This window comes from Amblyomma maculatum, chromosome 1 (genome assembly GCF_055883805.1).
Source record: "Amblyomma maculatum isolate TAMU_Amacu chromosome 1, ASM5588380v1, whole genome shotgun sequence".
Classification (NCBI taxonomy): Eukaryota; Metazoa; Arthropoda; class Arachnida; order Ixodida; family Ixodidae; genus Amblyomma; species Amblyomma maculatum.
Genome location: NC_139344.1, coordinates 266,594,960 through 266,620,509, shown reverse-complemented (window position 1 = coordinate 266,620,509; position 25,550 = coordinate 266,594,960). Strand labels below are relative to the sequence as shown.

General features: G+C 48.6%; 1 protein-coding gene across 2 annotated transcripts in view; it reads right to left on the bottom strand.

Annotated features, from left to right (window-relative positions):
• Positions 1–10,778: 10,778 nt before the first annotated feature.
• The window catches only part of LOC146206470 (mediator of RNA polymerase II transcription subunit 28-like), a 50,240-nt gene continuing 35,468 nt past the window's right edge, over positions 10,779–25,550 (bottom strand). Inside the window, exon 5 of one of the 2 annotated variants that reach the window (XM_084591147.1) lies at positions 10,779–10,868. In XM_084591147.1, the coding sequence (XP_084447273.1) occupies positions 10,805–10,868 (64 nt within the window). In that variant the 3' untranslated portion in view covers positions 10,779–10,804. Of the gene's footprint in view, positions 10,869–11,556; positions 11,677–25,550 lie in introns of those variants that run through there. The other variant, XM_084591146.1, reaches the window with a different exon arrangement.

The window sequence follows — 25,550 nt, the reverse complement described above, 5'->3', positions numbered from 1 at the left end:
TCATATCACTGTGACTACCATATAATCAAAAGCTAACCTTCCTGACCTCGAGCTGCGATGCAAAATCTTCACACTCACCATCTTGCTCAAATTTTATCACTTATCTCTCGCAGATTTAAAGTTGCAGCTCCCTTTGTCTCCCTTCGAACTAGCCACCCCAAAGCCGTTTACCCACATCGCGCACGTACCACCGTGCACCGGCACTCTTTCGTTGCCCAGACTGCAGTCGACTGGAATGGCCAACCTGCCGACGCTGCACTCCACTCCAGCACCGTCCATTTTAAAAACTCAATCGAAAATATTATGCTGCCTTTAGTTTCAGTTTATTTTGTGTATTGTGTTTTCCCTCATGATATACCCCTGTATAAGGGCATTTGAGGTCTACATGAAATAAATGAATAAGATAAATAAATAACTGGAAGTGATTTTAATATATTCGATATGAGTAACTGACATGGCCAGTTTAAGGTATCTTCCACGTACCGTTTGCACATTTTCTGTGCGTTGTGATGTCGCTGTTTACGTTATTTTGTAACGATTGAGGCACATCCATTTCTATATTTCATGCTTAATTTATACGAATATATTAATTGTGTGCGCTTGCTTTCGGTTTGCTTCCGTCTTTCAAATAGTTTTATGCATACGTGGTATACGATCTTTTCTACAGCTATCATATCAATTTTCGGCGTTTCGGCAACCTTCGATGCTTTCTGACCTACTTCTGCCGTCCATGAAGTCCGTCGGGTTCTGTCTATACTTTAGTGAGCGTCGCCGCAAATAACTTTAATAAGGCTGTTGAGGTGTGCATCCCGTTCTGAAAACATGTGCATAGTAATGACTATAGTGTGTACTGTAAAAGTAAACGTCTATATTATAAGCTGAATTCATGCTGGCGCGTCTGTACATATGTCATATTATAATGTGAACTTCCGAGATAATGGAGACATGTCGACACCGTATGCCAAGGCAGCGATCCGTAAACGGGAAGCGGCAGAAGCCTGGACTATTCCTACAGGGACGAGTTAATTTTTCGCCTATGACTGCTTTCTTGGCCGATTTTTCAGTGGCGTGCTCAATTCCCCTGATATAACTCATAAATTTGTTTTCAGAGTTTTGACCGGTGTTGCGCCTAACGAAAGCTAATAATACAGAAACCTACTTCATATCACCTACTTAAGACTTCGCAAACTTGGTTTGTATACGCTCTGGAGCTTTGTACCGTGTCACGGAAAAAGGAACCCTGTGGTGTTCAAAAGCGCCATTTGGGAACAGTAGAAAAAGTGACCAAGCGAAACATTGGGGAAAAAATGCCTAAGCTTTCTAGACATTTTGCCAGCGAGAAGAGCGCCAGCTGTGAGTTTGAGCCGTCGACTAGTGAGACCACTGAATGTGGTCAAGCAGACGATGCATTCAGCGAGACTCTGTGCTGAAACAGGCCTAAGCGAGGCACTCTCACCCATCCCTTTAAAGTCAACTGCCTCAATCCCGTTTGAACAACCAAAGTCATCGCACACTGTGACGAAACTTGTTTCTCTAAGAACGGGCAGCCCGATTGAGACAGACAAGGCATTCCTTCGCGAGGGCGCTTGCATCACCACGTATCCCTCTGAATGGTTTCTTCTTCTTGTAGCCACTATTTACTTTTGGATGGAACAAAACCTGGATTTGTGTGAAAATGCTGTATAAAATTGAAAGGTGATTGCTCTCGCTCGAAGAGGTACTTTCAGCCAACTAACGCGGCCGCACCAAAGGGCTGCCACCCACACTTCAAGCAAGAAATGTTCTGTGATTATCTTAGCAATGGTGAAGTCGTCTCACGCGAATGGATGCTGTATAGTGCCTCCGAGAGATCCATATACTGCTTTCCTTGTACACTGATGTCGGTAAGAAAGGACCAATTTCTGGTAGCTATAGATGGCTTGAGTAGCATGGAACAAAGCAAATGCGAATCTGAAGGCACATGAAGAGCGTTTCACAACTGCTCTTTTCATGTAATGCTGTCTTGGCTGTCTGGTGTGGACGGCTGTGTCAGTAAGCGAATATAGCGCTTTCAGCAGCATGTGTAACTAACTGCACGAGAAACTCGCGTAACTCGGGAGACACACCCAGCACACGGTGTACCTTTTGGGGGTATGCCCAGTTCACAAAACACATTTATTTTGGCGTTTTAAAAACGGACTACCTTCAGAATATTGTTACACATACTATCACACTCTCCTTCAGAGTACCATTAACTGTGAACGAACAACTGCGTTCATGAGTGCTTTGCAAAACGAGCTATACAAGGTGTCCCATGTCCCTGCTAAAATGGAAAAAGATTTAAAAAAAAAAGAAGCAAACTAAGCGTTTTTCCGAACTGAAATGAAGTGAATGTTGTTAAGATTTATTTAAAGTAAAGGCTAACATTGTTTTCATTCCGCTTACTCGAAACATTAGCCGACATTATAACTAATTAACGTTTAAAATATGGCTTTTAACGCTCAGATGTGAATAGAAAAGTTGTCGACCGCCAAAAATATGGTGCTTCCAACGAGGTAGCCTTGGCGTAGCCATTTTATTTCGGCAAAATATGCCCCCCCCCCCCCCCCCCCCCCCCCCCCCCGGTTTTACAGTCAGGCGATACTGCTCATGCATCGATCTATACCAAGTTCATATATGGCCAAGTTTCATATATGACCAGATTTTCGTCCCGGTGATACCAAATATGAGCATGCCAAGAGTTTGGCCACTAGATACCGGCATATTGAGGTGAGCAGTGTCCAAGAGTCACTGACCGGCGCCCGCGGCCTCGTGCACGTGCACGAGCCGTCACTTCCGCTCCTTCTAAGAAAAGATGTTCGCCGAACATTAGGAGTTGACCGTACACACACACGCACACTCACTACCTTTCAGGTATGATTTCACAAATGTCACTGTTTTCTTCGTCACGAGCACTGAGCCAGGGCATGATTTCAAAAATATCCTTCACTGTAAATACCCTTCGAGTGTACAATGAGATAATAATGAACGCTATATACAAAAACTTCGAAAACGAACTAACAAAAATGTAACTAAAATCAATGCGAGCGTTGAGTACAAAAGAAAATAATTTATTTATTTTTGCTGTTTCATCCTTTCTAGCTGTTAGCTAGGGACTTCTGCGCCAACTACTTGGTTACTGAGGTTGTACCTAGCAGCTGGAAGGAGAGAGGGAGCGGGAACAGGGTCAGCTGGCATTGCTTGTTGCAATGTTATCTGCGTTATAGTTTCGGCCGATTGCAATGCCTCCTCCAATGCGCCACCGAGCTGCGACTGCAGAAAGTTTTCCAGTTCATCACTGGGACTAAAGGTGCTTGCTTTAGCCGGTTAGCGTGAACCCTAGCCGTCGATGCCTCTGGATCTCCCGAATCTTGAAATTGACTGCCAAGAGCTGCTCTACTATGCGATATGGCCCTTCGCATTTAGGGGTCAACTTACGAGCCAGTCCTGCCTTTACCTGCACGCACTCTAGGTATACGCGGTCTCCCACCCTGAGTGGAACCACCCTAGCCCTGGTGTCGCACTGCCTTTTCCTGCTGTCGGCTGCTTCCCGTAATGTTTCTGCTGTCAAGTCAGGGCCACCTGCAATCTAGATGTCAGTTCTGCTCGGTAATCCTCCAGCGACCCGTATGGCATTTGTCGCGACGCCTCGCATGGTTTTCAGATAGGTTATCATGCCGCTCCCTGTTTTGGCGGTGACGCCAGGCGGCATGAGTGTGGCGCACACGCTTTTTTTTTTCTGAATTGGCTAATATTCGGCTGTGTGGTCCATGCCTTCAGTCGCCACACGTATACGATGCGAGTGAACCTGGACACAGGTCACCATATGAGCAATGGAGCTCCTTTACACCTTTCGCCGAAATTCTATACATATATACATATAATGACTAAGCAACTTGGCACACTGTCATGTTCGGCGCCCGAACCTGCCGCTCGCAGCATTTTGGCACTGATGCCAAATCTGCGCTGCGGGCGGTGCCTACGCTGACGGCGCGAATTCGAGTAACGAGCTAGAATTAACAAGCTAACGCTCTAAAATGGGTTTTAACCATGTAGGCACTGTGCGCGGTCTGCACGCCTGGCAAGAAGTGGGACAGGAGTAGAAGAGGGGCGGGAGGCAGTCCATAAGCAGCTTTAGTACCCACAGGATTAGCCCACGGAATCCTTGGGTTCCGCGGAACCCCTGCTTTTGAGAGTAGCTAGTGTGGAAAAGTACGCAATATTTTTGTTCTGAAACGTTAAATGCTGGGTGCGGGAAAAAGTGTCTGTTCGAAAGCTGCAGACTACCTTGATAAATAGCTGGCTGAAATGTTTGCACCAAGGTATCTTTCGCGCAGTTTGTTTGTTTTTTGTTTTTTTTTTTTTGTTTTGTTTTTTCAGCCTTAAAAGAGCACGCAAAATTTAATTAACAGTGATGGTTACAACCGCCGCAGGTACGCTCTGAGAGGAAGAAAAAAAAAATGCTCATCATAACTGTACCGCCAGAACCTGGCGTTTTGGCGAAAACGTCCTCTACGGCGGAGAAAAAAACACTCCGTCGACGCCGGCGAATCGCCCGGAAAGAGGCCGTGAAGACATCCAGCTCAGCAACTGTCCGGGCGCCCGCTGACGACAGCTACGGACGGCGAAAAAAGGGCATTAAGAACATCAAAATAATGTTCGAATGCAACATTACTGTGATGATTCGATACAACCTGGTAATGTTGAGGTGCAACCCTGGGTGTGCCCTCTCTCTGAGGTGTTTACAAGAACCACAACTACAGCGCATAAGGGCCCGATTGTGCCTCTTCCTACGTCGTTTCTGGCTCTTAGAAATGACCGCCTTTTTCCAGTTTCGGTACCGTGTACTACAATCAAATACGACTTAAATCTGCTGCAAACGTCACGCAGAATTCTCTGCGGCATAACAAAAAAAAAAAAAAAAAACATGCTTCAGACTTGTTCGGTGTACTCTAACATCACAAAGTGATTCTGTTTGTGTTAAGCGGAGAAATACATACGCCGGGAACCATTTCTCGCAGTTAGCAACTACCGTTTTAACCTACAATAGTGTATTCTAGTTCATCATAGTTTCGGTTCGCAAAATGACTGTTTTTGCGAGGGATGTTTCAAAATACTCGCATCAATTACGAAAGCCATATTTTGCTGTTGGCACAGTGTCTCTTGACGTACCACTAAATAAAGCTCGTTTTACGGAGCAAAAAGACACAAAAAAAAAAATTCTTTGAAGTTGGGCTTCAAAGGGTAGTCCTGTGTTTTTGCAACCGCCTGGGATTTTACTGGAACTTTCACAGTACCTTCGCCTCAGTTTGCCGGTCATATGTATCGAGTTTCTCAGCGGTTCGATGTCTTGTTGCAGCACAAATGAACTTCAAATTTTGCCATTTCGTGCCCTGGATCTGGGAGAGTGACGTTACTGAATACGCGGCCGTTTATATTCGCTTTGCATTTCGTTAAGGACAAAAGTTTCAGTTTGTTTTTGGTCATTTCAGACAAGTATAGTGATACCAGCTGTAACAATACAGTCGCCAGTTCTAATCAATATGCACACCTTAGTTTCTGTGGCCGTATCCGAGACGTTATAGGTTGGTCTGTCATGACCTCACAGGTTGTTTGAACCCTACTTTTTGTTTACCGATTTTTGCTATTTTTTTAAATACTTCTACTTGATATTGAAAAAAGATTTTTTTTTTTATGACTAAGGGAAGTGTCGCGATTATAGGGAACCCAAGCTGGAGTTTGCTCCGCGACGCCAGCGCTCGGTTTCTGGCAGAGCGGAGAGGAGCTACAAAACATGCGCAGCCGCGGCCGCGAGAGCACATGGAGCAGGAGAATGGTACACGGACGCACACAAAGCCAGCGCTCTTCGCCACAAGGGTTTCTCATTTTGGTTTTTTCTGTTCCCAGGCTGACAAAGAGGTCGGTTGGTAACGTGTTTCAGAGCGCAGCTCTGCACGTTTCCGCATTTCGCGTCGTCGTCGCCGTTGTCCCTCGTAACCAGCTCCGCAGCAGGGGCAGGCCAATGTTACTAGGGCAGGCAGCGCGTCCCCCCCCTCCCCCCCCCCCCTCTCTTCCTCCGTGGCGGCGACCGCGCGTGTTGTCCGATTGCTGGGCGCGCTTCTGCCGCCACCTTTCGCCGCAGATAGTGTGATGCAGATATATAGTGTTGCCGCGGTCTTGAAGCTGGAGCTTACTGATGATGGCGGCCGCCGGCACGCACACTCGTCCCTTGGCAAAGTTGCGCACAGCGTTCCTCGAGTCGCTGAGCACGGTGCGACACTCGGCCTCCGAGATCGCCAGAGCGATGGCAACCTCCTTGGCGTCTGTGGCGTCCGTGCACCGCACGCTCGCTGCCATTGTTTTGATGCCGGTAGCCGCAGCAACGGCCACTGCCACGAATCCTTCTCGCTTGTATTCCGCAGCGTCCACGAACCGGGCGTGCGGGTCCTGGGCGTGTTGCTCGACTAGGGCTTTGGCCCGCGCCTGCCGCCGTTCTTGGTTGTACTCGGGGTGCATGTTTTTCGGGATGGAGTCCACGTGGATGTGGGCCCACGCCTTATGGCTGATCTCGCACGATTGCCGACTGGGAGCTCGGGGATTGTAACCCAGGGACGTCAGTATACTGCGACCTGTCTTGGTGGTAGAGAGGCGCTCCATTTGCGCAGTGAGCTGCGCCTCGGCTATTTCTTCTAAGATGTTATGGACGCCGAGCTGCAGGAGCCGAGCCGTACTCGTGGTCCCCATTAATCCCAGCGCCGTCTTGTAAACCCGGCTGATCAGCGTGTTTATCTTTGTCCGGTCAGTGGCCTGCCAGTTGAGATAGGCCGCAACGTAGGCGATGTGACTGATCACGAGCGACTGGACGAGGCGCAGAAGACTGTCTTCAGGCATGCCTGCCCGTCGTGTCGAGACTCGGTGTATGAGCCGGATAGCGTCCACTTGGTGGTAATCTTGTTGATAGTCTCGTCGTTGCGGCCGTTCTTGTTTAGTAGCAGGCCCAGGACCCTGATCTTGGGAACTTCGGGGATGCGCTGCCCCGATGCAGCCCCGATCTTTATGTGATCGCACTCCCGAGGGGGAGCGCGTTTCCGTCTCCGTTGTAATGGTGTGAGGACGAACAGCTCGGATTTGGCGGGCGAGCACACTAGGCCTGTGCCGTTAAGGTGTTGCTCGATGGCAGTAACAGCCTCTTGGAGCTGCTGCTCAATGCTGGCGTCAGTGCCGCCTGCCGCCCAGGGTAATGTCGTAGGCGTAGATCGTATGCCGGACGCCGGTCCCTTCTACTGCCCTCGCTACCCCGATCATGACAAGGTTGAAGAGCAACGGCGAGATGACTGAACCTTGCGGGGTACCCGTGCTTCCAAGCTTGTGTTCGGGGAACTTAAGGTCTCCGGCGTGCAGTTCCACCGTGCGGTTGGTCAAGAAGTCTTGGATGTAATTGTAGCTCGCTACCCCCATGTTGAGTCTCGATACTTGTGCTAATATGGCTGAGTGTTTGACTTTGTCGAATGCGCTTTGTAAATCAAGTCCCAGAATTACTTTGCTGTCTTGTGTCCTGTTGTCGATCATTTCTTGTTTGAGTTGCAGCATGGCGTCTTGTGTGCTGAGTCTGCGCCTAAAGCCGATCATCGTATCCGGATATAAGTCTTCCTTTTCCAGGTACTCCTGCCACCGGTTGGCAAGCACGTGCTCTAGCACCTTGCCCACGCAGGACGTGAGCGAGATGGGATGCAAGTTGCCGATGTCCGATGGCTTGCCCGGTTTCGGGGTTAGGATTGTTCTTGCCGTTTTCCACTGTCGGGGGAGCTCGCCCGAACGCCAGCATTCGTTGTAGTAGAGGGTTAGGGCCTCGATCGATGCATAGTCGAGGTTGCGTAGCATCTTGTTGGTAATAAGATCGGGGCCGGCTGCTGAGCGGGTGTTGAGCTCGTGCAGCGCTACCCGTACCTCTGACATGGTAATGTCTCGGTCGAGCCACGCGTTCGGCAGCCCCCCGTATGGCGGGTGGGTTTCCGTTGGCGTGTGTGGCAGATACTTGGCTTCCAGGGCCTTGATAACGACGCCTTTTCCTTGTTGTGTGGCGGTGTGTATGAGGCAGGCCAGGCGATCGCGCTGGTGTGACTTGGTCTTAGTTCCGTTTAGGAGGTGCCGAAATAGATTCCATGTGCAACCACGATGTAGTTGCCCGTCAGCTCGGTTGCAGACTTCGTTCCACTGCTGACGGCACAGGATCTTGCAGTGATGTTGAATGGCCCTGTTTAAGTCGGCCACCTTCTTTCTCAATTTGCGATTCAGCCGTTGCCGCTTCCAGCGCGCCTGTATCGAACGTTTGGCCTCGATGAGATGGGCCAGACGACTGTCCATAGCTATGATGTCCTCGTCCGTTTCAATGGTCTTGGTGGCCGAGTGCAATGCATCGCGGAGCTCTGCCGACCAGGTTTCAATGCCTGTGATCGGTGTGGTTGGCGGAAACCGTCCCAGTCTGTCCATTTCTGTGTAATGGTGTTGCCCCGGAATTGATTGGGAATCGTAATTTCGAGGATGTAGTGGTCACTGCCCAGGTCAACGCCGGTATTGCGCCATGTTACTTTGCCGGTGTGGTCGTTCTTGATGAATGTAAGGTCTGGTGTGGTGTCTCGTGCTACGGAATTGCCGATTCGGGTAGGATGATTGGGATCCGTGATCAGGGTACAGTCGTGGTCCAGGTTATCCTGTAGTAGGTCCCGTCCCTTTGCCGTGTCTTTCACGTAACCCCACGCTCGATGGGAGGCGTTGAAGTCTCCACCAATCAGCAAAGTGTTGCCTTTGGCTTGGGGTGCTGGCTGTGTGTAGCAGGCCTGGTCTTGAATTTCTTTGGTGCTTGGGGTTACTGTATATGTTAGCTATGAACAGGCTGTCTTTCCGTTGTTTGCTTGGAATGATTTCGGTGAAGGTGTATTCCACCCTGCTGCGGCCGTGTCTGAGCTGATATTCAATGAACGTGAGCCCTTTGCGGACGAATGTGCAGACGCCTCGTCCCTCCGCTGGGCTAACGTGAGCGCGATACCCAGCGAGGGTTGGGTTCGCCGTCACCGTTTCTTGCAGCAGAATGATGTCAGGTTTCTTGGTTACCGTGGTGTTGTGTTGTTGCAGCACTGCTCTCTTGTTGTTGAACTGTGGCAGTTCCACTGCCAGACCGTAAGGCCCGGTAGCGATCCTATTGTGGCTTGGGGCTGGGACATGGTTGTGATGGAGTTGAGGCTTGCGTCTATTTTTGGAGATATGGGTGGTTTGCGAATTGCGCAGCAAAGATGGGGCTGCATACTATGGGCTTGAGGGTTTGTTCAATGAAGTCGAAGCGCTCCTGTATGGTTCCGTAGGATGTGGTGATTAGTTCCTCCAGCCGCGCCAGGCGTTGGTCAGTGACGGCAGCCGTGTCGGCGTAGGTGTTGGTGAGCGCTTCAATTTTGGTTTCGAGTTTCCAATTGGGTTAGGTCCTTATGATGTCATGATGTTAGCTCTTTGTCATAGCAGCCTGGTTTTCGTACCGGCAGCTAGGTTTTCGGCGTTCATTCTTTAGCTATTTTGTTAGCGTTTTAGATAATTACTTTTTTTTCTAGGTTATTAGCATTCGCAGAATTTATTTGAACGCGTGTTTTTGCTAGTTGTTTTTCAGTCTTTCCTTTCCAGTCCGTATATTCTGAGAACCCGTAGTAGAAATAGTACCAAAAGAAGGTTAAGTGTAAGCAGTGTGAGGCGCAGGTTAATCTCAAGGAAACACGTTTCGACTCGGTAGAGGAAACGGAAGGCAGTGACTTTTTGTGCCGGTGTTGCGTGCTGAGTGCGCGCCTAGACAGGTTTTAACTAGAAAAGGTAGGTATAGTGTCGCGTGCGGAAGCCTTAGAAAATGAACTAGGTTTATTAAGGGAAGAAAATCAGGAACTGCTGGGACAGCTTCCTCAAAGGAAAAAAAAATGGCCGACATTGTCCTTGGAAGCAACGAGGACGGACATTCCAGTGCGGGTCACGTGGCTGGGACCAGCACTGGCATGAACGGCAAAAGCAAAGTAGGTCAGGCGGAACCGAACCGATAGAGTTATTTAGAAGCAGTTACCAAGAAGTCGGGAAAGAAGGAAGAAAGGAAGAGTGAAAATTTCAGAGAGAAGGACACAGATAACATAAAGCAGGAGCCAACAGTTGGGAGGGAGAGAGAGAATGCCCAGGTGCTTATCGCCGGGGAATCCAACATGAGCAGGTGACTACCTGGAGACTGGTCAGCCCCCAGGCCTCTATGCCATCCTGTGTGACTCGAGGCCGGCACTGCAGCTCCTGCTCAAGCTGTCCAGCTCCCAGCTATCAGCTTGCCACCTACGAGCGCGCCTCCAGGCCCTGGAGGATGCCGGCCTCGTTCTCTCACTGCACTGGATCCCGGGCCATGCGGGCATCCAGGGCAACGATGAGGCCGACGCACTTGCCAAAGCGGCCCACTCCGATCAGGTATGACTAACCATGTATCTGTCTTTGACTTTTCCAGGCTCCCCCTCAAGAAGGCAGTGAGGGCCCTGCACCATGATCGGCGCATCGCCGAGGGGAGGACGTTCCACCGCCTGTCTAACAAGCTCGCCCGCAGGGAGCGAGCTCTTCTCCTACGCCTCCTCACCGGAGGCTCCTGGACTCCCACGGAGCTGTACGTCCGTGGCCGGGCTCCCTCCCCTGCATGACCCTCCTGTGGCGACGCAGGAACGCTGGGGCATCTCCTCTGTGTGTGCCCAGCACACGCCCACCACCGTCGCAAGATGGAGGCAGGCTACCGGGCCCTCGGACCCCCTGCTGCCACGGAGGACCAGGTGCTCTTCCCGGCCAGGAGTCCCCTATAGAAATTCGGACCAGACATGTCAATATACGCTGTTGAAACTTTATCGATAATCATCGATATCTTTGAAGGTGCCGTGTTGAGCTCTTTTGGAATAGTGGCCCATGTGTTTCTTAAGAGCGCTTTTCGAAATCGCACCACTGAAATTCTGTTGATTTTAGGCTCAAATGCTTCAGAAACTTTGCAAGTGACGCTTTTTGATTTTCTGCTACCTTCCCACTTCTGAACAACAGAAAATAGTACACGCCCATCGGTTTCCCAGGAGCACACACGAGGTGATTTTCATAAATGCAAAAGTAGTACAGTACATCTCCTAGCTGCGATAAGTCACCACATTCTATGTTCTGCTCGACCAATCAACAATCCTGTCAGATAGTGCTTGGTAATGATAAGTATAGTGAGGCTTAAAAGAACAACAAAAAAGATCTTGATATTTTAAGCCCGATTATACTTACTCACCTAATAACGTATACTCTGGCCTGGATAGATTGTTGATTGGTCGAGCAGAACATAGAATGTGTTGACTGATCGCAGCAAGGATATGTGCTGTATTACTTTTGCATTAATGCAAACCAGCTCGTGTCTGCCCCTGGCTAACCGTTGATCATACATCATTTTCTGTCGTTCCGCAGTGGAAAATTAAGGGAACACAGAATTAAAATGCGCGTTAATAAGAAACGAAATAAGGATTGCATTGTTGCTGAACCCATACCATGAGCTGGGTTGTTTATTCGCTTTATTTCATTTCATGCGCAAGTCCTTTGTGTGAGAGGCTGATACGTCCGGGAACTCCTCGCATGCGTAAACTGAAATAAACAATGGAAATCATAATTAAGGTGTGGTAGATACTAACCAAAAAATGAAGCGAAGCGATCTGTACGCTGCCCCACGTCATAGGTCAAGAAATTGCATTTCGTGTCTAAAATGAAATGACACTCTTTTTCACTGCTTAGTTAGCATTGCCGCTGCCTCCAGAACTCGCCAGCATTACCCTACGGCGCAGGTACCGTATCGAAATGTACAACACTGTGCCGAAGAACCCGTCAAGAACGGTCACCATTTAAAAGAAAGAAAATGTCGCGTCCGCGGTAGTGACAAACCTCGTTCTCTCTCTCTCTCTCTCTCTCTCTCTCTCTCTCTCTCTCTCTCTCTCTCTCTCTCTCTCTCTCTCTCTCTCTCCCCCTCCCCCCCCTCTTTTTTTTCCGACGAGCTTGCCTGCCGGAAATATGTACATACGCGCTTCATTATCTTGTAGCACATACTGTACAAGACTGGCACCAACACGAAAAGGAAAAGCAAAACACTCATCGAAACGCAGACGCTCAGTCCGCCCCGCTTTTCGCCTTGAATCCAAAACGCCTGCGACTGTTCGACTTCTAAAACACGTTCTCTTCGCGCAGAAGCTCTATCCCAACAACGGACTTCTCCGAAGAGTTCAGTGCGTACGGGTCTCACTTCACTTCGCGCTCCGATGTGAACAAAACCAACTTGGTGATAATCGCAACCAAAGAACCTCCACACGGTGCTTCGCTCACAGTGCAACGTACGACCACGGTGGCGGGAAAGCGCCAACTGACCCACCGCCGCACTCACGGCTACCCGCGTCGCCGTGCAAAGAAAACACTTGCAGAAACGGGGCGCAGAAAAACGATTTCACTTCGGGGAAAAGGGGAAGACGCGGCCACGGCGCGAATCCGGCCATGCTGAAGCCAAGGCCGCCTCGGTGAGGAGAAACGGCCGAGAAAGCAGAGCAGACACACCGCGGGGAGCCCCCTCCGAGCGACAGGAAGCGACCCCGACCCTCCCGTCTTGCTGGCGCCCGTCCGCGGGGCACGGGGAGTGTGCGTACGAAGGGGACAAGAGCAAGGCGGCCGAATGCGTGTTTGAAAAAGAGTCACCGGAAGAAAATGCCCTTTATCCTTTTTTTTTTTTAATACAGCGAATGTTTTTGTTATACTTGTTCACTAGTATCCGTGTGATCAAACCGTGATTATTAGAACGCCTTAATACTTAAAGTGACCTAATTTTAGCGTGGTGGCCACTTCAAAAAAGGAAAGAAAAAAAACTTTCCAAAGACACGCAGAGCGGTGGAGGATTCCAATATTCCAATGCAGACTGCACCTCATTTTGCTGCAATAAGCTATGGGCAAAAACATCTAGGCTTCTGCAGAATGTCAGACACTGAAGCATATACTGAACTTTGCAACTGGTTTAATGAAGCCCTGCCCTGCCCTACATAGTTACATAGTAGTTTAAATCTAGGATCGTGTTCGTTAGTGCGATGACTCACTGAACTTATTTTTGATATAAAATATATACGTATATCCTAGCATTACAGTTGCCTTGTGTGACGTACAAAAGACGATCTATTACGAGGTTTGAGTAGCATTCAGTGATGTGTTTGCATTTATAGTGAGGGAAGCCTTTGCCATCATAAAGTTGTCAGGGCCATATTTTCACTACTTTGTTGCGAACCATGAGCTAGGTGGGCACGGTTAATGTTAAAAACTGTCCATATGCACTTTAATAAAACATGCATGAACGTGCACGCAATTGGGCGTTGCTCTTACATTACGTTGCAGAATCTGGCCAATCGTTAATTTCAAGTGAGATCAAAGAAGCATAACGAAATCGCTACATGTTCTCAACATTGACGCCTAAAACCACTTAAAAACATGGGTCAGCACTACAGTATTCGCTATTTTCTTCGTGAACGTTGAAAACTGACAACAAAAAGCATATAGAAACAATAGTACAGAAAGTCTATTGAGTAGAACACCATCAAAATTTTGTTGGCCGTGTGAAGACTATACTCTACTGGAGCCGAAAGTCTATCGATATTCAATAGATTCAAAAGGCGGTCAATAGTCTGACAATGGAGTTTCAAAACCCATTTTTGTAAGGGCTGCTGGCCTTCCTGGAGGAGTCCGGCCTGGCTGCACATCTGTAGCCTTCCACCGGGCCTGCTGACCTGCTAACCACGGCGCTGGCGATGAAGCTGATGACATCGAGAGCGACTGCTAGACGGTGACCCCCCCCCCCCCCCCCCTCCTCCCAAAATCCCATCTCTTCTTCCCCTGGACACCACGAGTGCCGCCGCGACATAAGGCCGGCTAACCCGTGTCCGGAATATCCCACAGAACTAGTAGTAGCAGTAGTAGGTGCAGTCGAGACATCATGGAACGGGTAAAGGGTGATAAGCGAGTATTAGTTGGAGCCTTCCTAGGGATGACAATGAGCGCAGTGCTGAAAGAGACAAAAAATAGGCTGTCATAAAATACCTCAGAGCGCAGTATGGTGATAGTAGCCGCGGGGCTGAACGATGTCCTAAATGGTTGCGCTGCAGGAGTGGTGGAAAGTTTAGAGGAGTTGACGGTATCACGGCGATGTGTGCACAGTACCGGAGGTGCTAGGAACTAACGGTAAGCTTGAAAAGGACGTGGTGACAGTTAATCATGACATAAGAAATTTAAGCCTGGAGAAGCGTTTCGAAGTGGTTGAGGTAGACAGGGAGGTGCATAGAGCAGGTTTTGGCTGAGCTTTTCAGCGAAGTGGCATCCATTTTAACAGAAGGGTGGGAGCAGATCGGCTGGCGCCTGGCAGGCAGGGCTGTAGCTTTTTGGGGGGATCCGCGAGGGCTCCGGGAGCAGGGGTAGTTGGAAATGAAGCAGAAGAAAGCGTAATAGCGGAGGCTGACCCCAACAAAATGGCAAAGATGAGGTCGAGAAAGAAAAGTACAAAACAGAGATTTAACACTAGGATATATCAGCTACATAAACATGCAAGGGGGTAGAAAGAGAGCGAAATGGCTAGATATAGAACAGCAGCTGAAGGATGACGAAAAAGGAGTGTACGCGCTATGCGAGACTCATCTCAGGGATCTTGAAGATCCGCCGTTTATAGAAAGCTACGTCTGGGAAGAGTGCAACAGAACGAGAGCGGAAAAAAAAAGGGGGGAGGTGTAGGTATGTTGATGCGCCAAGGAACAAATTGGCAAACAATAAAACCATCTTGCAAAGAACATACCTGGGTATCAGGGACAATTGCCGGCATAAGGACATGGCTATAGGGTTAGTTTACTTAGGAACAGGAAACCAATATAGGCAGGAAAACAAGGATCTCGTTGAATGTCTCAGGGACGATATAAGCCAGTTTGGAGACGGGGCCGATATTATTCTACTGGGAGACATGGACGGCCACATCGACGATCTGGATGGATACACAGATTGTCACGGGAAGCTAATGCTAGATTTCTGTGAGCGCCGCAACCTAGTTATTGTAAATAGAGGAAGAAAATGTGAGGGACAAATCACGTGGGAATTCCGAAACAGGCAGACGACCATTGAATACGATCTAATGTCGCAGGGAATGTATAGCAAGCTCGCAAAAATAGAAATAGACGAAGAAGGGGAGTGTAGTCTGGGAAGTGATCATAAACGTATTAGTCTGCAGATGGGGCCCTTGATGAAAAGAAAAATGGAACTTAGACAAAACGTAAACGCAAAATTAAACGACGATCAAATAGCGCAGATAGCAGCAGATATAGAGGAAGCATTAGAGAAAAGCCCCATGGAAGACTGGGATTATGAACAGGTAAAACTACTCATAAGGACAAAAATTTAGAAGGTTTTATAAATAGCAAACCGCTGAAATGGAAAGAGGAAGCCACGGAGCTGGTGGAATAAGGAAATCAGGGAAACCATTGAACAACGACGGGCAGCTTCAAGGGAACACCTAGAGGCAAAGAAAGCACAGGTATCTCAGGTTGAAATAGACCAAAAATGGGAATCGTATCTACAAAAGAAACTTGATGTACAGGCCTAAAATAAAGCAGTCCGCCGATCGCTGGATGGCTGAAATACACGACGCCACTAGAGGCGGACCAAGAAAATTCTGGAACCATATCTGCTGGCTAGGTAAAAATAATCAAAGAAAGCAGGACCGGATTCAAGATAACGAGGATATTTGTTTAAAGGGAGGAAACGCAGTGAACTACATTACATCAGTTATAGCCGAGTCATTTAAGAGCGACGATAGGGTAATCTCCGCAAATCAGAAAGCAACACAAGATAGCCAAATACAAAGCAGCTTACAACTGACCAATCTAAGCTGGAAAAAGGCAGAAAAACAATATTCCTAAAAGCATATCTACAGGAATAGATGAAATTCCGATGAAGCTGATTAATGAACTTGGTCCAAGAAGTAAGGAAACGTTGCTAAAATCTTTGGAAACAGTCATAACGAATAAGCAAATTCCGGACAGCTGGCGGCAGAGTAAACTGAATTTGATTTATAAAAGGCAAGGAGATAGAATGCACATAAAGTCCTGCAGACCGATTACCATAACATCTGTTATATACAGGTTGGCCATGCAGGCAGTGAAACTAAAGGTGCAAGCATGGGTAGAAAGTAAGAAGATACTCGGAGAACTTCAGAACGGCTTTAGAAATGGTAGGCGCTTAGATGATAGCCTGTTCGCGCTTACCCAATGCATCGAAATATATAGAGTGGAAAACAGACCTTTGTATTTGGCATTTCTGGACATAAACGGGGCGTACGACAACGTAAACAGTGAACTCCTGTGGAACATATTAAAAGAAGGTATCGGTCATGAGATAACAAATTTCCTACAGGAAATATACTGGGATAACAAAGTAGAAATTACATGGGAAGGAATAAGAAGTACGGAAGCTGTCAAGGTATGCAAAGGATTAAGACAAGGTTGTCCTCTATCACCGCTGCTTTTCATGCTTTATATGATAAATATGGAACGGAGGATACAAGAAAGTAACATAGGCTTTAACCTGTCATATATAGATTAGGCGGAAAGGTGGTAGAGCAGCGCCTCCCCGGTTTAATATATGCAGACGGTATTGTGCTGTTAGCAGATAGCCAGGAAGACTTGCAAACTCTAGGTAAGTATTGCGGAGACGAAGGCGACGCTCTAGGCTTCAGTTTTAGCGCAGTTAAGTCGGGTCTGATGATTTTCAACGGCTCAACTGATCAGGGTCTTAAAAAACAAGGCCATGAAATACCCAGAGTGGCAGAATATAAATATCTCGGGGTATGGGTAAACGAAGGATTGGCATACATTGAAAAGCATGAGCAATCACTTAGGGCAAAAAGGCGAAGAAATGCCGGGATAATCAAGCATAGGACATTGTGGGGATACAACAGCTAGGTATCAGGTGTTGAGGGGTATTTGGAAAATAATTATGGTGCCCGGGCTTACTTTCGAAAATGCGGTTTTGTGCCTAAAAGCAAAGGTACAGTCGACATTAGAAATAAATCAGAGAGCCGTCGGACGATCAGCACTGGGTGCCCACGGCAAAACCTCAAATGAGGCGGTACAGGGAGATATGGGCTGGGCATCTTTCGAAGCACGGGAAGCTCAGAGTAAAATATTATATGAGGAACGCCTGAGGAAATTGGGCAGTAACAGGTGGGCAGCTAAAGTATTGAAATATCTATACAAAAAGCGTTGACACACAATCGAGGAAAAGAACTAGGAAACTAACCAGAAAGTATGTGGTCACAAGGATGAAGAAATAAAGAGCGTAAAGCAACAGGTGAAAAACACAGAAGGTAAAAATTGGATAAATTCTATGGAAAAGAAAGTGTGGAACTATACCGAAAGTGGAAAAGGCAGATCAGGAAGGAAGCTTTCTTTGATAACAAAAGAGGCAGTGCCCTACTTTTTGAAGTTAGATCGGGGTGCCTCAGAACACGCAGCTACAAAAAGAAATTTAACCACGAAGATGACACATGTGCCGTATGTGCTAACTCCACTGAAACAATTGACCATATTATACTAGAATGTAATGTATCCATCCGGTAGTCGATGCAGGTGCAGTCACTCTTCCTGAAGCTCTGGGGTTTACAGATACCAGGGGCTGGGTGAATAAACCTGCGGTGGAAGCTAGCAAAAAACGTTTGGAAAATTGGTGGCTTAAAAGCAGAAAAGTAGCATAATGTTAGTAATGTAGAAAAAAAAATTAATAAATAGAATGATGGTATAGTTAACTGATCTAAAACAATAATTAAGATATAGGGGAAAAAAAACAACGAGCATGATAGCAACTGCTACCCCCCCATTTCAAAGGGGACGCTCCTATATTCCATCCATCAACAGTCCTTTCTTTTCGCGCTGTTCATATTATTAAGCCAATTATGTCGCAAGCCGGTGCGGGCAGGGAAATTTATTTTATGCAGCTCAAGCTAACAAATGTTCATATTATTAAACATTCAGACGCCAGGAGCGCGCATATTACCTTCGTCTTTCGAGCGCGTGGCAAATGGTTTTTATACTTCATGGCTGCGGCAGGGCTGTCGATGGGGCCAGGATTGCGAGCTTGGACTGCTTGGACTCAGTTCAGTTCAGTCGTGTCCCACTCTCCGTGACCCTATGGACCATATCACGCCACACTTTCCGGTCTCTCACTATCTTCCTAACATCACATAACTTCATCTGCAGCGCCTCGAGGATGCCATCTAACCATCGCGTTCGCTGCCTACCCCTTCTCCGGTGACCCTCAACCTTTCCCAACAGCTTGAACTAGAGATAGCCAAATTGGGCTTTTTTATTTTGTGCTCGGATGGCTATTTGGATACATCTCTGAGCTATTCTGTATCTTTGCTTGAGGCGTCCAAAACACTTGAATAATATTAAAACATTACGTCCTAAGATATCAAATCGGCCACGTTTAAGCTGGTTCTTCAAAAAGAAAAAGAAAGGAATCAGTTGCCCTCCTTATACCACCGCGCCATTAGACTTTCGTTATGACGATATTTTCCCCGCCCATGCGAAATATATGCCTGAAAACATTTTAATCGGTCTTCTTTCTGATCAACTAGAAAAATACCCCCATCTCATCATTCTCTCTACAGATGCCTCCATCAGCCATGAAAAAGCTGCAGTTAGCATATTGTGAGCACTGTGTGGCGCTTCATCTTCCACACGGCTGAACGTGCTGCTTCATCTTCATCCTGATCACTCTTGTAGATACCCATCGTCATCGCGGAGTGTGTTTGGCTGCAGTGTGCGACCAAGGCTTCAGGTCTGCAATAAAGCCTGATCCCCCAAGCCCGACCTTCGTGTTACCTAACACGTGGTGGAGGTGCGCCTTGATTTCCCCGCTGCTTCGTCACCTGCATCCACCTGGAGCTTCGTTCTGGCCGCCGTTTGACCCCGACCACCATCGTCATGACTCAAGAGGGCCACTCCGCTATTCCGGCTTCTACCAACTCGACTCCAGCTCCCCTTGCCACTTGGACTGTCAGTAGCCGTCAGCGCGACCCGCAGATGTTCGCCGGTCTCCGCGGCGACGACGCTGATGACTGGCTCGACTGCTACAACCGGGTCAGTGCTTTTAACCGGTGGGACGATTCTCTTAAATGTGTTCTTTTATTTGACGGATGTGGCCAAAACGTGGTTCCTAAATCATGAATCGACGATTCCGGACTGGGCTACCTTTAAACAAAAGTTACGCCAGATTTTCTGCGCTCCTACTGTTCGCACGGAGTCCGCCAAGAAGAAGCTAGACGCCCGACTTGTTCTTGCACTTTGTCGGCGCATAAATGACACCATGCTAGAGGCTGAGCGGGTTCGGGTATCGGGCCACTCACCTATAACGCCCTGGCCGTGCAGAACCCTACCACAATCGACGCCATCATATCGACTTGTTAACGCCTTGACGAACTACAGTCAATACGCCTGCAGCCTGATCCCACTTCATTTGGTTTCACTAACGACGCTGACCTCCGTACGCTTATTCGCGGATTAATTCGTAAAGAGCTCTCGGCTCAAGGTAATTTGTGCCGCCCTGCATCTGAGCCACATCCTTCAAGTGCCGGCCTGCGTAGCATTGTCAAAGAAGAGCTGGCCTCAATGACCTATTCCCCCTCCCCCCCCAACATCGGTCGTTCCTACCATCTGTCAGGTGCCAACGTACGCCCAGGTCACGTCCTTGCCGCCTGCAGTTGGAGCGCCTACGCCACCGGCGCCTACCACTGCTCATGTCGCTGCAAATTGGCACCACCTGCCGCGGCGCCGACATACTACCCCAACTGGCGCCCAGCCCGCCCTCTTTGTTATCACTGCGGGTACCAAGGCCATATTTCCCGCTTCTGTCGTCGCAGGCTCCAGAATGAACGCCGCGGCTACGACTCATTTGAAGCAGACTACCCTCCTCGCTTTTCCGGCTCTAACCACCGTTAATTCCCTGATTATCCCCGACGTTCATCACCCCCGCCAGAAAGCCCCGCTCCGCCTGCTGGTGCAGGCCTTCAAGACACCGTTCTTTTCGCCGCTCAACCTCGCCTCTCCGTCAAGCTTCTCTGACGACCCACCGCCTATCGGAAAACTGACCACTGCAGTTTTAGTAGGGAAAACTGCACTCTTCGGCCATCCCAAAAATCCTCCGGAACATCCCTGGAATATTATTTTAGTGTGGGTTGAAGGATTATCTGTTGAGGCTTTGGTTGACACGGGCGTCGCTGTTTCTGTGATACACACTGACTTGTGCTCCCGCTTGCGAAAAGTGAAAACGCCTTATGGTGAACCTGAACTCCGTGGAGCTAATGGTGCAATAATTCGGCCTTTTGCTAAGTGTACTGTGCGAGTTTTTGTTGATGGTGTCCGCCACCATGTACAATTTGCCGTGATGTCACCGTGCGCTCATCCAATTATTTTAGGCTGGGATTTTCTGTCTGCCGCATCAGCCAGCATTTCGTGTCGCGACAGGGTCATTTACATGAACGAGAGCGATCCGTCTTATGAACCTCCCGAGCCCCGTCATCGCCTGCTTGCCGCTACTAACTCAGTGTTGCCCCCTGGATGCGAACAACTTGTCGCGCTTACTTCTACTGACATTGATAACGGAGATGTGCTAATCGTGCCTTCTGATCGCCATCTGACCCGTGGAATCGCGCTACCACCAAGTCTTGTTCGGTTTGAGCATATGGCACAGCGCTTGTCGCTGCTTCGAACACTTCCCCAGAGCCCATTGTGCTGACTAAAGGGACATGTTTTCCTTGTGCCCTGGACATTCACCAGGTGTCCCTCGGCACCCTTACCGCCCCCTCTTCCTCACCAGCAGCTTCTTCCGATGCTTCTCTCTGTGTTCTCTTTGGCACCATCAATCCTGACCTTCCTGCGACTCACCGCCAAGCTTTGTAGGAATTACTTCGAAAACACCAAGCCTCCTTTGATGTCACTTCTCCGACCTTGGGCCGAACGTCTTCTGCACAGCACCGCATTATTACAGAAGGTACTTCTATTGTTAGCCGCCGCCCTTACCGTGTTTCCTTATCAGAACGTAAAATCATAGAAGATAATGTGAATGATATGCTCCGACGAGGCCTTATTCGGCCCTGCTAGCCCCTTGTCATCTCCGGTAGTTTTGGTCAAAAAAAAAAAAAAAAAAAGGATGGGTCCGTGCGTTTTTGCGTTGATTACCGCGCACTTAACAAAGTCACTCGCAAAGATGTTTACCCTATGCCACGAATTGACGACTCCCTCGACTGTCTTCAGGGCGCCGAATATTTCTCCACTTTGGATTTGCGTTCCGGTTACTGGCAGATACCGATGCACGAAGCCGACAAAGAAAAACCGCATTCGCTACTCCCGATGGGCTTTACGAATTCAATGTCATGCCTTTTGGACTTTGTAATGCCCCCGCTACGTTTGAGCGCATGATTGACACTGTTCTTAGAGGACTTAAGTGGAAAACATGCTTGTGCTACCTGGACGACATAGTTATTTTCTCTGCTACTTTTTCTGATCATTTATACCGCCTTGATCAAGTATTAACGTGCCTGGCATCCGCCGGTCTCCAGCTGAACACAAAAAAGTGTAATTTCGCCAAGAAAGAAATCAAGATCCTGGGCCACCTCGTCAGCCGTGATGGCATTGGACCCGACCCTGACAAGCTTGCTGCAGTTTTGAACTTTGCACGCCCTCAGCGGACTAAGGAACTACGCAGTTTCCTTGGCCTGTCTTCATACTTTCGCCGTTTCATTCGCAATTTCGCTACCATTGCTGCACCGCTCCACCGCCTCCTTACCGACCGTACTACTTTCAATTGGTCCGAAGAATGCGAAAAAAGCTTTCCAAACCCTAAAGAATGCCCTCACTTCGGACCCTGTTCTCGCTCACTTCGACGACACTGCTGCCACCATTCTCCACAACGATGCCAGCAGCCTCGGTATCGGCGCCGTACTTCTGCAACGTGACACCGCTTCCCGGGAAAAAGTAATTGCGTTTGCCAGTCGAACTCTAACACCAGCGGAACGCAACTACACCATCACTGAGCAAGAGTGCCTCGCCGTCGTTTGGGCAATTCAGAAATTCCGCCCCTACCTCTACGGCCGCCATTTCATGATCGTTACCGATCACCACGCTCTGTGCTGGTTATCAACCCTCAAAAATTTGACTGGACGCCTGGGCCGTTGGATTCTGCGTTTGCAGGAATACCACTTCGATGTCATATTCAAATCGGGTCGCAAACATCGAGATGCCGATGCTCTTTCCCGCTGCCCGCTCCCAGAATCACCACCTAGTGCTTCTTCGCGCCTCCTGCGTGCACCCTCGATGTCCCAATGTCCAGAGCTCCAAACATCACCTGTGCTACTCCTACCGCTGCTCCAGATCGCTACGCCATTATTTCCCACCAGCGAGCAGATCCCTACTGTCTTTCCCTAATCAACCTTCTCACCGGTGCTTCTCACCATCCTACCGCTAGGATGCGCAGGCAACTCCAAAAGTTCAAACTTGACAACGGCGTGCTCTCCCGTTATATTTATTGCTCTGAAGGCACCCGTCGGGTCCCCGTTATTCCGAGAGCGCTTCGCACCCGTATCCTGGCGGCTTTCCATGATGATGCTACAGCCGGTCACCTAGGCTTTCATAAAACTTACCACCGCGTGAAAACCAGTTTCTTCTGGCCAGGCCTCGCCTCAAGTATGACAAAATACGTCGCCTCTTGTCTGCCATGTCAGCGCCGCAAACGGCCCACTTCTCCTCCTGCTGGCCTACTACAGCCACTACCTTGCCCTGCTACTCCTTTTGCCGTTGTTGGCATAGACTTATACGGGCCACTTCCATTGTCCGCACGAGGTAATCGCTGGATCGTCACCGCCGTCGACCACCTAACACGCTACGCTGCATGAGACCGCTGTCCTGCCTAATGGCTCAGCACATTAGGTCGCGACCTTCTTTTTGGAATCGCTCGTACTGCGCCATGGGGCCCCTCAAGTGCTTCTCAGCGATCGTGGTCGGACATTTCTGTCGACGATTGTAGCCGAAGTTATTGAGGCCTCAACCACACATCACAAATTGACCTCCAGCTATCACCCGCAGACCAATGGGTTGACTGAGCGGTTCCACCGCACGCTTTCTGACATGTTGTCTATGTACGTCGACCAGGACCACCGAAACTGGGACGTAATACTTCCTTTTGTTACGTTCGCCTACAATACGGCAGTACAGCGGACCACAGGTTACACCCCGTTTTTCCTCGTTTACGGCCGTTCTCCCGCTACCTTTCTTGGCGGCTCTTTCCTTTCTACACATGCCAGTTCCTCATCCTCTCTTCCTGACCAGTTCCTTTCCCGAGCGGCCAAATCTCGCCGGCTTGCTCGCGTCAACATGGAAGCTAGCCAGGAAGACCGCAAGTGCCGATATATGACGCAACCCATCGCCAAGTTTCATTCCGTCCCGGCGACCAGGTGTTACTTTGGACCCCATTACGCACTCCTGGCCTTTGTGACAAGTTACAGCACCATTACATTGGTCCTTACACAGTTCTTGCAAAAACCTCCCCGGTCAACTATCGCGTCTCCCCTGTTTACCCTCCTCCGGACTGTCGTTACCGTGGCACTGAAGTTGTCCACGTTTCACGTATGAAACCTTTTATTCGGCGCAATCCTGCGGACTAATTGCGGCCAGGCTGGCCGCTTCAACTGCGCGGGCGAAATAGTGTGAGCACTGTGTGGCGCTTCATCTTCCACATGGCTGAACGTGCTGCTTCATCTTCATCCTGCTCCCTCTTGTAGATACCCATCGTCATCGCGGAGTGTGTTTTGGCTGCAGCGTGCGACCAAGGTTTCAGGTCTGCAATAAAGCCTGATCCCCCAAGTCCGACCTTCGCGTTACCTTACAATATTTTCACAGGATTTGACATGCAGTTATTCTGTCCGTATCCCAAATTATATATTCCATATTCTTTGCGGAATATTTAGCTCTTGGATTGGCTCTGCCCAAAATTCCATGCCATGTATCACAAGTAATCATTCTTGCCAATTGTTAATCTGTGGTAATCTCGCTTGAAACCTCAAAAAATTTTTGAGTAGATTCCTGCGTTTTTCTGTTCCGTGATCTTTGAAAGAAGTCCGCTTTGCCTGGGTCCCTGGTCATGTAGCTGTTCATTCAAATGAGGTGGCTGATTACTTAGCGAGATCGGCCCTTAATCCTTAGTGAAAAAACCTTATGAGTCACAATAACCTCATACAAATTCTCATACTAAACTCATACTAATCTCATACAAATCTCATATAATCTCATACTAATCTCATTCATCATATGAGGAATATATGAGAATTAATGAGCTTTGTATGAGTTTGATATGAGAAATCTGTATGAGGTTTTTGTGACTCATACCGTGTTTTTCACTAGGGATGCGTTTGTAGCATACCCCGTCCCTAATTTTAGTATTTTGACGACTTCCAGGTTCAAGCGATTCTAGCATATATCAGCCAGGCTGCGGGAGCCCTTACTGAATGAATACCACGGATTATCATCATTTGTCACATAATTGGAGTGTCCGTTTATGTAAAACCAGGCAGTGTGAGGAAACAATGACGCTGTTGCGGTGCAGAATTCCGGGCTTGAATTTATATCTATGCAAATGTGGGTGGACACCAACGAACCTATATGTATGATTCGAAGTGGACTCCATTGAAAATTTCTTCCCCTCATGCCGGCGGTTCACACTTCAGAGAAGGACATACCTAGAGATCCCCCTCTCTAGGTTAGGACTCCGGCTTGTCCCTACCCGTTTTACTGTCGTTCGGTGCGAGTGCCAAGGGAATAGACCTCTCCTGACCTACGTCAGGAATGACGTATCGGAGGAGGGGCCAAGGGGGCGGCCGCCACGTGGCTTAGCCTGGTGAGCAAAACATTCTGCTACTGGTGGCGTGGTGCGGAGGATTTGGACTCGTCTGGGGACAACTCGTTGTGTTTTTCTCAATACCGTCAAGCTCTCGCGTGGTGTGATGCGATATTGGATCGAAGATGGCCAACGGCATGTGCTTCTTCCATTCTAGCAGTAGCCAAAATGTGTTTTTCAGCTGTGCAAACAGCGAAGCAATAAACGTCATGCGCCGGCAGGCATCAATATTGTTTTTGACTGTAAGCACATTTTTTTCTGGTATACTCGTGCGTTCGCGTAATTCTGGGAAAACGAACAAACACTTATTAGTTTGCTTTATGCCCTTACGAACGAATCGTGCTGAACGCTGACCGATCGCGCTCTAAAAGGCCGAGACGGCATGATGGCAGCGCTTCAATAGAGATTCTTGCTCGGCATTGAATTTATTCCAGTTCAGCAGACCATGTTGAAGGAGCTAGCTTTCTCACAAGACGGCTCCCAAAGTCATGCCAACGGCATGATCGCACAAGTAC